Source organism: Dendropsophus ebraccatus, chromosome 3, assembly GCF_027789765.1.
Source record: "Dendropsophus ebraccatus isolate aDenEbr1 chromosome 3, aDenEbr1.pat, whole genome shotgun sequence".
Lineage (NCBI taxonomy): Eukaryota > Metazoa > Chordata > Amphibia > Anura > Hylidae > Dendropsophus > Dendropsophus ebraccatus.
Genome location: NC_091456.1, coordinates 69,123,254 through 69,136,581, shown reverse-complemented (window position 1 = coordinate 69,136,581; position 13,328 = coordinate 69,123,254). Strand labels below are relative to the sequence as shown.

The following is a 13,328-nucleotide window of genomic DNA, read 5'->3' as shown; positions in this document are numbered from 1 at the left end:
TAGGTTATAATATGAGCGTATATGTTAGCTGTGCCACAGATCCATTCAATGCCAATGTTCGGATCAATTTCTTCTTACTAACTTTACTGACGCCAAAGCTTTTTGCATGCAGTAGTGTTCAATTGAAATAGTATTTGTGAATGTATTCCCTACACACAGTACGCTTTGCTACTTATGATGAATACATCTCTATAATTCTATCCCATAGGGTACAAGGAGTGCTATTAAATTACCAATTACCTCAGGTGCTCATTGAGAGATCACTTTTGTTAATTCACTATTATTGAACAATCATCTTTTTTTTTTTTTTTACCTGTATGTAACTGTAGTTTCTGTAATAAAAAGTAGTCAAAAAGTTATAAATGGGAGCAATATATGATGATAATAATAATAATTATATATTAATGAAAAAACAAGTGTACCCAAATTGAGACATGGCTGCTTAGCTTCAGGTAGTGCCACAAGTCCCATCCCTTGGTGGCTTTGCCATTGCAATGGTGTGATAGTTGTGCAGGAATGCCTGTCTCCCCAGATAAGAAAATGGATCAACTTTAATAGCGCATGCTCGCTATGCCAATAGCTGTCTCTTGCTGAGAGCATGCTCTGAAAGCGGGAATTGAGTGGTATTGCACAGAGCTTGTAGATTTGCTTTGTTTCCTTGTGCCATCGAGAGGAGAAATGAACTGTGGCATCTGCTGTTGCCTCCTGAACATTTAGCTTCCCTTTTTAACTGTATAGTGTTCTTTTTGGGGGAAAAAAAGATACAGGCATAGAAAATGGTACTGTTTGATGTCAGCATAATAACGGAAAGAAAGCCTTAAATGTTAGGTTGACTGTGTTGCTTCGTCTCTTATAACGTGTACATGTTGTGCAAAGCATTAATGGTTCTGTTTAAAGTAAAGTAATGTAGTGTACCGAGGGTCTGCTTTATATGAACTCTGTATTTACAGCCCTATTGATAATGTCGATAGGTTCGTACATTCGCATGTGTATACTTTTTGGCTAACATTATTTTTCTTTATGTTCTGTCATGTTGTCATATTTCCATTACAATTGTTTGATCTAATTTTCCATTACTTTTTTTTCAGGATGAGTTCCATCCATTCATTGAGGCTCTTCTTCCACATGTCCGTGCAATTGCCTATACATGGTTCAATCTTCAAGCCCGTAAGCGCAAGTACTTCAAAAAACACGAAAAGCGAATGTCGAAAGATGAGGAGAGAGCAGTCAAGGATGAGTTGTTGAGCGAGAAGCCAGAAATCAAGCAAAAATGGGCGTCCAGGCTTCTAGCCAAGCTGCGCAAAGATATCCGCCAGGAGTACCGGGAGGATTTTGTGCTTACCGTGACAGGGAAGAAGCACCCCTGCTGTGTGCTATCAAACCCAGACCAGAAGGGCAAGATCCGGAGGATTGATTGCCTACGGCAGGCTGACAAAGTCTGGCGTCTGGATCTGGTCATGGTCATCCTCTTCAAAGGCATCCCCCTGGAAAGTACGGATGGAGAAAGGCTAGTCAAATCACCACACTGCACCAACCCAGCACTTTGCGTCCAGCCACACCATATAACTGTATCGGTCAAGGAGCTTGACTTGTTCTTGGCGTACTACGTACAGGACCAAGGTAAGCTCTTTTTTTTCCAACTAGCTGATCCTTATGACAATGTCAAAGGTCACAGTGTATATTTATATGTATGATTTTCTTATGTAGTGGCAGTGCTCCCACATTCCAGTTACAATTGCCCTCATAGTAAAGGTGCATATAGCACTGCTGATCATAACTTTATTGTATGACTGCCATAGATAACATGTAGATCACATATATAAGTAAGCTCTAAGCCGTAGGTAAGGATGGAAAGGTAGAATTATCAAATGTGTTGCCACATATATTTTAGGAGTTCTCCTTGTACAAGCTTTCACAGATTTAACTTGATAATTGTGTTCACTCAATTGATTTAAAATCTGTGGTATAAAAAGAAGGCTGTACATATATGTTGTAGATAGGGCCTGGTTTAGTGGCGCATGTGCACTTTCTGTGCTTTCTATTGAGAACCGCCAAGATGTATGATTAGAAGGCCAAGCTGGAGCGGGACAGTCTTTAGCTCACTCAGTTGTAATACTTGTCACATGTCCGCTAGTTCTTTATATCTTTTACTATAAGATCTATTCCAGCAAGGCCTTTTACACATTTTTTGTTACAATGCATATTGTAAAGCTATGAAACAGCATTGTTACTCCTCCCATTTAGCGCAGACAACGTGCTTGCTGCAGCTTTTCACTTGACATCACTTTCCGATACTGTGTATTATAATTCATGTGGTTGAAAGTCTGCTATAGCAGAGCTAAATACATGTAAGTAAATAACAAGATGCATAAGGAGGTGATAGATAATGAGAAAGGGAGCATGTTTGTACCTCTGCCTTCACTTTTAGGACACATCATTCTGTTACTCTGTCTGTCAGTGTGAGACGTCTTCTCCTTCACCCAAGTGGTCTGATTGGTGTCAGTAGTCGTCCCATTGTAGTCTGTGTGGACTGTTGACACAGGGCTCTGACTGTGATAGCCTAGATAGTTTGCACATAGTAGATTCAGATAACATGCCCCACAGTGATTTTTCACACCTAAGTGACTGTTCCTATTAGCGTGTTAATGAGTCTTCTGAAGCAAGTGACTTGTGTTCGGTGGAGCAGCCCAGATCCACAGCGTTTCAGCAACCCTTCCCCTGAAAGAGTCATAGCTGCCAGATTTTTATAACTTTGTGTCCAGTTTTGCTTCCAGGTTTTGTTACTTGTGATGCAGGCACAAAATTTTGAGGTGGAAGGGTCCTTAGATAACCTGAGTGATTCACTGACTTGGTTTACTGCTCCTTGTCCTTAAATGCAGGAAGCAGTAATATTCCCCTTGTAAAAGAGCTGTTCTTTTTTATATAGTAAGTGAAAAAGATCTTTCAGTGGGTACAGGAGACAAGTTGCGTCTTGCAGCCCCATCATTCTAAGTAGGCCTCTAACATCCTAAAACCATGAGAGGCAGAACCCATTAGACGCTCAGCTCGGAGTTCACTTTTTTAGTGATTAGAGTTATATAGAAGGTGTGCCTGGGACGGAGAATATCATAGAGAAATACAGATATCCATTAGATGGATGATGGAAGGTACATACACCTGAAATCAGGTAGAGAATATGGAGATAAAAATGTTCTTCCCGATGCATAGGAATAACAAGAAAAAACATTTCATAAAAGGACAGCCTTATGGAGAAACTGGGGAACTTTATTCACTTCGCCTTAAGATCACCGCCGGGAGCTTTTTTAGCACAGTGGAGGAATTTGAATATGGTTCATTTAAACCAATTTCCCCAATCTCCTCTTGCTTTTTATTTGGTTGTATTTCACCGTGCAGATATCTTCTCACAGACTATTTATTACATCCGTATTCTCATTTCTTACAGAAGGTCCTAAAACCTTCTCCATACTGGAGAGTACAAATGTCTCACAGACATTATCTCCTCGGCCACGTCTATTTATTGTCTTCATTTATTAGACGCCATACTTTAATATTACCCAGGTCCTATCAATGTATATGTGAAATTGAGCATTCTTCCACTATGATGAGAGGTAGCTGTGTTACGGACCCTTGTGACTGTGGTTTGATTCATAAAGGGATAAACTGTCAGGCTTTAACCCTTTCTGGACTTTTTGGATATGCTGTTTGCAAGGAAATGACCTGACAAGTTCCTGAACTGAATAAACTGGCAGCAGAGTAAAAATTAAATGTTGCTTACGTTTGTCAAAAGTTTTCTCTTGTGGGAGTGTTAATTATATTTTTTAGTTGCATGATGTTCAGTATATGCGCAAAATATAGTAGTGTCTGGTTTTACACTTGGTATCTATCTATCTATCTATCTATCTATCTATCTATCTATCTATCTATCTATCTGTCTATCCACCCATTTCTACATCTTGCGCACAAATTCAATATTATATCTTGTATGTTACTGACGATAAAGGACGTGCAAACCATTACATGCACTCTAAATGGCAAGGAGAATGGGTGTTTTTTTCTTTAGATGCCATGCACGAAAAGAGGATGGGTAGCTCGAATGCCAGTGTTGGTTGGCAGTGGCATTAGGATTGGCATGAGCCCCTCTTTGTTTTGTTCAGAAGGCCTGTGATTCGCTGGTTGGCATCCGCATTGCAGTGTCGAGCGATGCTTCAATATATTGACAATTTCCAGAAATAGAAAAGTCAATAAACTGCATTTTCAGTTTTTTTCGCCCCCCAAATATTAGAAGATTTAGTTTTTTATATTTTCCTCATAGTCCATGCAGCTTTTGCAGTTGTCTCCTTTTTCCTTGTGCTGAATGCATTTAGCTGAAGAGTCTTGCACTTTTAACTATTTCTGTGCTGGAAGATTCTGCAGAAGAAATTTCCTAAATGTCTCTGGTATTGTTGGATGTATGTGCTTAGAAGGTTTGTGTATTCAGAGGAAAATCTTCAAATAAAAAAAAGTACCATAAAGCAGAAAACATCCGTATGTCCAGGACGACTGAGGTGAGGGAAATAATCAATAATATGTAGTCATAGCGTAGTAGTATCAATCGCTGTACAGAGCGCTGCAGAAATCTGGGGGGACATCTGTATATGGAATTCTCATTGTCGTTTCGGGAAGACTTTCCTTTCATATATTTTATAATTCTTTTTCCTCTCCCTCTGCTGTGGACTGCTGCTTTGAGATCCGCCATTTTGGTTGTCAAGTGCCAAGATTAGAAAAAAAAAGGCAGAGAATCTGCATGATGCCAATAATGGTTGCCACTGGCACCGAGGTTGGCATCAGTTCCTCTTTGTCTAGATTCTGAATGCCTTTGATTCGTTGGTTGGCATCCGCAATGCAGTGGGCAAATTGTAAAGTTTTTGACAATCACAGAATGAAAGCTGCTTTACGTGTTTGTTTCAGGGAAAACCACAGCTTTGAATGCCTCTTTGTCTGTGTGAACGTACATGTGTCTAATGTATATGTCTAGCGTGGGTATATATATATATATATATATATATATATTGCAGTGTAAATGACAAGTACACATAGAGCATAAATAAAGGTTTATTACACTGCAACATTTATAGCAGAGGTAGAAAAAATAAAATTAGAAAATGAGCTGCAATGTGCTGAAGTTCTTCCAACTAAGAAAGCTGGGCCAAGCGGAGCAGGTTTATAGGAAATAATAGGTTGGTGCTCACTGTACTGTACTGTATACACATGGAGATCATACAGCATCCTTAGGATCTAGCATTTTGCTGTTCTTGGTAGTACTTTTGAATAAAAAGAGTTTTTAAAGAAAAAAGCATTTTGTGTATTGCTTATATAGAAATGTACATCTGTCGTACGTATTTTATACAAGCTTTAGTTTTCGCCTACATAACCCATCACAGGGATGATTTGTGCAGTTGATTTGTAACTTTCAGTCTTTGCATTGCTTCTATCAGTCATTGCATATAAGTTGCATATTATAGGTACCAGTTTACATTTAACATATATGTTTTATACTCTTAAAAAGGATAAAAGTGTTTATTTATTGGGTGCTATAATCAGAGGCTGCCATACAGCAGAATCAAATTCCCATTGGCTTACAGCATAAAAGTAACACACTGCAACATATACTTTTTTGTTCCTATATTCAGTAGCTTAGCCGACTACGCCTTTGTATACAACAAAATAAAATGTAATAAAACAAAAAAAGTGAAATGCAACACTAAATGCAGTGTAAACCTATCCTAAGGGGCATCCATATAAAGAGGAGGACCTCTGCCTATGATGACTCCTTATATGTCATATCATGTAGGAATAATCAAGGAATATGACGAGCGTACGCCATTTTTACAAATCTATTCTGTATTTCATCCCAGATCCAGACAGCTTTGACACATTGCAAACAATTGCAAGTTCTCATATATAAGAATAAACATAGGCAACTATAATGGGCAGAATATAGTAGATAGGTAGATGTGGTACGGTTCATGTTGTAACAAATGGGAGACGTTTTGTAGGTCATTTGGTTAAATATTTTAACCATTTATGATACAAATTCAAAGATGTCCTACACTATTGATACATGAGTGCTTCAATGTACTTTTGTAGGGCTGTTATGTAGAGGCCTAGGTAAACAGCACCACATGTACATAATCCTGAAAAGAATGTACGTCATGTGAGAATGTAAAATTTACCTTGTTTTTCAATTAGATTAAAAATTGCCTGCATCCCTATGAAATGACAGGCGCTCCATAATTAGTAAGGAAAATGATATTTTATCACTCCAGAATGGTTTATTCTCTGAGAAAAGAACATTTGCAGCCAATTCATTCCTCATCTCCCTCTTCTGCTTGTCAGGCGTACATCTTGTGTGCCTTTTAGCATGTTACAATTGGAGGTAGCATTATGTATGGTTGCACAATACTGTGCCGGGTCCAGATGGTGACAGTAGGTGAGGATCTTGGTTCTCAGGAGGGATTTGTGAGAAGGGACAGACGGAGACACACCACAAAACCTTGATATGCTGTGAATGCTTTGCTTGCAGATTTTCTATCATTTCTGATATTTATTAAATGGGTTATCATGGGACTATTTTTAGGTAGAGCAGGGACTCCTACACAAGAAAGCACATAATAACAATAGTATCATTTAGCCTGAAACTATCAATCTGCTATAGCGTGATTTCCTGTATAAATTACACAATGCACGGCAGGGAATTTGTACATACAAATTGGCAAAAGATCAATAAATCAGAAGATGAAGCCAAAAGCCAGGTCTTAAATATTGAAATGCTGTCACTAAATGGGAGGTGAGGTTGGAGTATTTGGGAATTTTTTTTTCTAGAGGCTTGCAAAGACTCTTTACGTCCCCTATGCTCTCAGGGCCATGTGGCAGACTGAGTGGCAACTGTGAGACACACAGGGCCCAGCTGTCATTAAGGGTAGCCTGGCACCCGCTTCTTACTAGGGAATAGAAAGCTGTTAGCTGCCTGCATATTATGGCTTCCAGTTCCCATCATTTGCTAAAAGAAATCAGCTTGAAATACACCGTAATGAATGAAAGAATAATACACTACTCCATTTTGTGTCTGGTGTTTTTTTTCCAGCACATTGGGGACGTAGAATGGATCGATGTGTGGGTTTCTACCAATCCTACATACCATTCTAACAAAAAAAAAAAAAAAAGATTATCCTTTCTATAAGTTAAAAAGCTAGGCAGAGGTTGCTCTTACATAGGGTTAATATGATGTTTATGAGAATCCCTTTATATATGTAGGTACTGAAGTATATGCTTATTGTAGCATCCTCCCTTCTGTACTTTTGCATTCTTTTTTTAGGTTCACTCTTTGGCAGCCTGTTTTGGGTAGAAATAATGCAGTCAAGGCTTGAAGAGCACTAAAGCATACATACACTTCTCTGAGAAGGTGTCATTTGTCTATCAGTGTAATTCATTGCATTACTAGAATGTAAATGTAGGTGATCAGTGGACTTTCATCATTAAGGTTACACAATGGGTAGTTGGAATAAACGCCTGTGACTTGCTTCTCCTGTTTTAATGGCTACATTACTAGGAAAGCAACTTTCATCTTCTGTTTTCATAGATTTTTAGGTACATGTATGTGTCGTTATTCCGATATGTACACATGAAACAATAGCGGATGTGTCGGCTGTATAAAAAGTTCAGCAATGCTATTTTTGCTACTTTTGTGACCTCACAACGCTGCAATTATTTTTCCATTTCATTTGCTTGACACAATGGGCACGTAACTGTCCGCTGCAGTGGAGTGCAGAGTGCTATTAAGTCCTTATTGCGTGTTACAGCTTTATTTTATTATCACGTGTCTTGTTTTAAACAGTTCACGGTCTGTTTTAGAGGGTTTTCTCCTTTTGGTTTAGATAGTCAGCAGTTTTGTGCTGCTGTTTAAACAAGGGAGCAGCAAACTATTGAGCATATCAGTATAAAGCCATTCTACGTCTTTTTGTGTGCTTAAATTTCACAGCGTGCCTTGGACACCTGGGGTGTAGAGAACTAGAGAAATCTAATGGAACTAAGCTACTGTCATTGATTATTTTTATTGCTGTTTGCGCTCTTAGTAGTGTTATAATACAAAGCAAAGCCCTCAGGTGATTCTTCCAAATATCACTACAAATTTCTATCTACTTTTATAAGAAACATTTTGCCGACACTTGAGCTCTTGAAACTCTTGATTCTTTTAGACCTAAAGCAATGTAAACAGAAATATCATAGAGAAAGCTAAAGACTGTTGCTTGCACATGGTGTTACATTGGCTGACTCAAGAGGGATGGCACATGTTGTAGTATTAGGCTATGTTCACACTACATAAAATAACGGCCGTTGTTTTCACCGGCCGGACTTTTGCTACCAAAACTACGGCCGTAGAATTACAATCGTACGGGCTAGTCGTTAAACTACGGACGTTGTTTAATTTTGATTCCTAGCATGTTTATAAATGGGATGAAACAGGTCATTTACTTTAAATACTGCGCCCAGTCCTAGAAACGACGATATTTTACATCAAAATCAAGTTTAATTCGGCAGATATAAGTTTTACGTTCATGGCCGCATTGAAATCCACGGCCAATGTTGCAGTATTACCGGCCATAAATAATTGACATGTTCATTTTTCACGGGGCCATATAAACAATGGCCGTTATCTGATACGTAGTGTGAATTCAACGACCGTAGTTAAATTGCACTGCAGTCATTATAGGGAACCTCAAAACAATGGGCGTAGTTTTGCGGCGCGGACAGCAGACGTTATTTTACGTAGTGTGAACATAGCCTTATACTGTTAGGCTATGTCCCCACACAGTTTGTTGGCTGTATTTTGAGACTATGTTCACACACAGTAAAATAAAAACAAATTACTATGGAAAAATGCCAGTATGTGCACACATTGTAAAGAAACAATTTTTTTCCAAAAGGCTTTAATGTAGCACATTATTAGATTCAAATTATGTCCATGTCTTATACCTTTACTGTCGTATTTTGCTTTTATTTAATGTGTTTTTTTTGGGGCGTTTTTTAGATTTTTTTTAACTTTGTCATACTTTTTTGGGACAAACAAACTTTTTTTTTTTTTTTTAAAGGAGTCTCATATTTGTCTCATATTTTTTGGGAATGTTTTAAATCCCCAAATATGTGCAAAACGCATGCCAACATACAGACATAGGCTAGGTTCACAGTATGTAAAAATGACGGCCATCTTTCTTAACAATGGTCGTCATTATTCAAATAAAGTCTGTTAGGGCCCTTTTACACAGAAAGATTATCTGACAGATTATCTGCCAAAGATTTGAAGCCAATACCAGGAACAGACTATAAACAGATCAGGTCATACATGAAAGCCTTAGATTTCTCCTCTTTTCAAATCCAGTCCTGGCTTTGGCTTCAAATCTTTGGCAGCTAATCTGTCAGATAATCTTTCTGTGTAAAAGGGCCCTTACTTTTTATTATTTGCACATTGACAGCCATTTTTATGAAAGACGGACGTCATTTGTACATAGTGTGAACCTAGTCATATTGTGGCATGTAAATGGCTCAGAAGAAGTTCACAGCACTCATTTCTACATCCATAACAATCACAGATATAAATCTAAGTGAATGTACAAGTTGTTTTTAATTGAATTCAATGGCATTTAGTGGGAAAGCTTTTTTTTTTTTCATTTTACATCTGAAAATACAGACTAAAAACATAGAGAACACAGCCTGTTAGTTGTAGAATTTATTTATTTATGCATTTTTTTTAACTAAGATGCCGAAACATTGGGATCAACTTAGCATCAAGTACCGCCAGAAGGAAAAAAGCGTAGATCGCCAGACATATGTGAACCTGACAACAATAGGGATGTTAGAATTATAAGGTTAGTTAAATGGAAGCTATTCAATGATGTTTGCAATAAATGAAATCTAGACAGTCATTCCCTGCATTGCGACCTTTGTACATGTTGTTTGTCGCAATTTTTTGACCAAGTTGCAATAAAGTAAGAATTTCAGTAAATAACAGACCTGTTACGACCAATGAAAGGATCTCCATTAGGGTCCCATAAAAATCATTGCTTATACATGGACTGTCAGAGGTGATCTGAGGGAACATGAAGGATGCATTGGGTTTTCATGACCACTTGTACTTTTTTCAGCTAGTAAGGTGAATTTTGTGGATCTGCTTCCTCACATTACAACATGTTGGTTGTTTTCTGTGTTGTGGCGAGCTGCTGAATGGGTTAAAAGTTTTTCGGTTTGCACAGTCGAGTCATTTGAAGACAGCAGCAGCGCTCCAGAATAAACAACTAGGCCTATTGAAATTCTGAATTCATTTTCAACTTTGGTTTGTGGTTGAGCCTTAAAAACACCCAAATTAATTGTTTCCAGCAGTAATTTTCAACCTACTGTTGTTCTTAGGTGCCGATCAGCCAGCTTTAAAAGTATTCCAAGTGAAAAAGCAAAACAAATTGTTTAACTTTGAGGACGACCGTGTGATTTTTGATCCCCACGTTTCTGCAGATGCCGTGCAGGCTACTATAAATTTGTCCTGCCATTGTTTAAAAAAAAAAAAAGGAAACCACTTGTTTTATGTGTTTTGTCTGGGCTTCTGGCTGTAATGTCAAGCACCCCTGCTGAGTGATGCAACACTAGTGTTAGGTTTAATTGACCAGAGCTGATTTGTTAAAACAATTCATTTACGAGGGCAGTAACCGGACAGCCCAGGCCAAGTTTGCTACCTGAATCCCTTGACCCCTAGAGTCGTCTGGGTCAGGGGACGCCTGGCAGCCATTTGAACTCTCCCTTTGTTTGCTGGTGTCACTGTTTTCCCTCTGAATCTTTTGTGGTTACAGCTGACAAGTAGGCCTCAGCCATGGCTTTACACACCAGTGGCTCTCAAGCAATCCCTCGGGAGGGGCCCAGTCTTCTGTTTGATGTGGTCTGGCTGTACTTGTTACTTTTGTTTGCTGACAGTAATAGGGACAAATTGGCACAAGAGGTGTCAAGAGGATTTCCAGCTTTTTAGGAGGAGACTTCATTTTACCTCTCTGGCTCTCTGCCTTTTTTGTGACCCATTCATAAATCTCTTCAGCTTCACAAAGCCTTAAATATTATGCTGCAAACCTGAGACGTTTTACTCTTAGTGGATGAAATGCATATCACAGTAACAACAAGTGAAATGGTATGGAACAATGCTGACACTTGCTAAAGTAGAAAAGTGCTGAATATTCCCAGAATATAGGATGCATGAAGTAGACCGGCTTCTACTGTCTATTTAATTGTGTAGCTGCTGTTACTAAGGTAAGCTGATTTTAGTAAAAAGTAATAGGAGCTGTCAAAATATGAGGTATACATACATGCATGATAAATGTAGTTCTTAAGGGTGTGTTCACACGTACAGGATCTGCAGCAGATTTGAAGTTGCAGATTTAAAGCAAATTAATTCTGGGCCATGAAATCTGCTGCAGATCCTGTATGTGGGGATTTTTCAGAAAAACGGATTGATACTTCATCTACAGGATAAGTCATCAGTCAGTGATTATCGGGCTACCAACACCCGGAACCCCCTTTGATCAGCTGTTCAGCGCCTGAACTACCCAGTGAATGAGGCAGTTGTCTCTATTCACTGTGTAGCGGTGGCGACTTGTAATTGCAGCAAGCAAAAGTTTTGGACATGCACAACCCAGTGTAAATGATGGGTGCTAAATGGTAAGCATATAAACCAATATAACTATATCAAAGAAACAGCTATGCCAAACACATAAACCATAGCACACCAAGTAATGTAATAAATAAAAGTACTTTATTATAACAGGTACAATATTAAATATTACTGATCCCAAAACTAAAAACAATTAAAATATAAAGCCCACAGGGGGGTACCCGGTATAGTACCACCCCCAATGTAATTGCAGCTCAGCTCCTGTTCAGACGAATAGTGGAGTGGCTGAACTGTAGCATTCAGGTCTGGCCACAGAACAATGAAAAAAGACACCTGCTTAAAGGGGTTATCCAGCGCTACAAAAACATAGCCACTTTTCCCCCTACTGTTGTCTCCAGTTCAGGTGCAGTTTGCAATTAAGCTCCATTTACTTCAATGGAACTGAGTTTCAAAACCCCACCCAAACTGGAGACAACAGTAGGGGGAAAGTGGCCATGTTTTTGTAGCGCTGGATAACCCCTTTAAGGTTCTGTTCACTGTGTAGTGTGGGTGCTGAACACCCAGCACCCCTGCTGATCAGTGATGAATGACCTGTCCTGTGGATAAGTTATCAATCTGTTTGGCTCAGAAAACCCCTTTAAACATCGTAATCATATAATTCAGGAGCAAATACCATAGTGTGTTTGGGACTTTTTGGTGAAATGTTTTCAAGCTATAGTTTTATATAGTTTTTGGTTGCATGTACGATTGGATACACCATGCATATTCCTGAAGCTGTCTCTTAGGGTGGCGTCATATATAGCTTTCTTTGTTTTCTGTTTTGAAAACTCCACATGTTGTAGCTTTTTTTTTTCTTCCAAATTTTTGTTACCAGATGTTTTATTAAAGTCTGTAGGGAAATATGATATGTACTACAAACAATGCTTCAGGTATGGTGTAGTTCCCGTAAGCTTCTCAATACAACGTAAAAATGCCAGAAAAAAACATGTTACAAAAAGTGTGTGTGATGGAGGCATATAATACTAGGGGTATTTGGGATAAGGAAAGGAGAAAATAACATTGTAGTTCACATTTACAAAAGCTAAAGTTAGTTGACGTAAAAAAAAAAAACTTTTGTTGAGCCCTTGAAATGCTTTGATGGCATCCAGTGCCCCAGCTCTCGTCCATCACTCCGGGGAAGCAGTAAACCTGTTCATTGATCAGAGGTCATCATACTCGGTAAGTCGGGATAAGACACGCTTACTGTATGCAAGAGCAAACCTCAAGCTTCATTGGCTTCCACACATTTGCAAGCGTTTAGAGCAGCAAGAAAGAATTTGGTGTAATTACTGCGGAGAAGGTAAATTGTTACTAAAATCCTCCATATGAGGAGGGGAATAAAGCAAATAATCTGTATAGAGGCCACATTGTTACACAGGCTTTGAAGGCAGATTTCCGCACTCCAAACCTCAGCAGAAACGCTAGCGTCTAAATTGTTATCTTAAAAAAAAAATTTGCATAATCTTAAAACGGTACACATATGTTTGTGTTCAATATTTGTATAAGTGCTGTAAATCTGACTGTCTAACTTGGCTGCTCTTACATTGCTTCAAGTGCTGTATTTGTAGCCCAACCAAAATATTTTGCTCAATGATTTATGAATATC

At 38.6% G+C, this 13,328-nt stretch overlaps 1 protein-coding gene across 5 annotated transcripts in view; it reads left to right on the top strand.

Annotated features, from left to right (window-relative positions):
* NFIB (nuclear factor I B) overlaps positions 1–13,328 on the top strand; it is a 166,859-nt gene that overhangs the window by 17,533 nt on the left and 135,998 nt on the right. For all 5 annotated transcript variants that reach the window (XM_069961970.1, XM_069961969.1, XM_069961973.1 and 2 more), the window contains exon 2: positions 1,089–1,620. In XM_069961970.1, the coding sequence (XP_069818071.1) occupies positions 1,089–1,620 (532 nt within the window). The remainder of the gene's footprint in view (positions 1–1,088; positions 1,621–13,328) is intronic.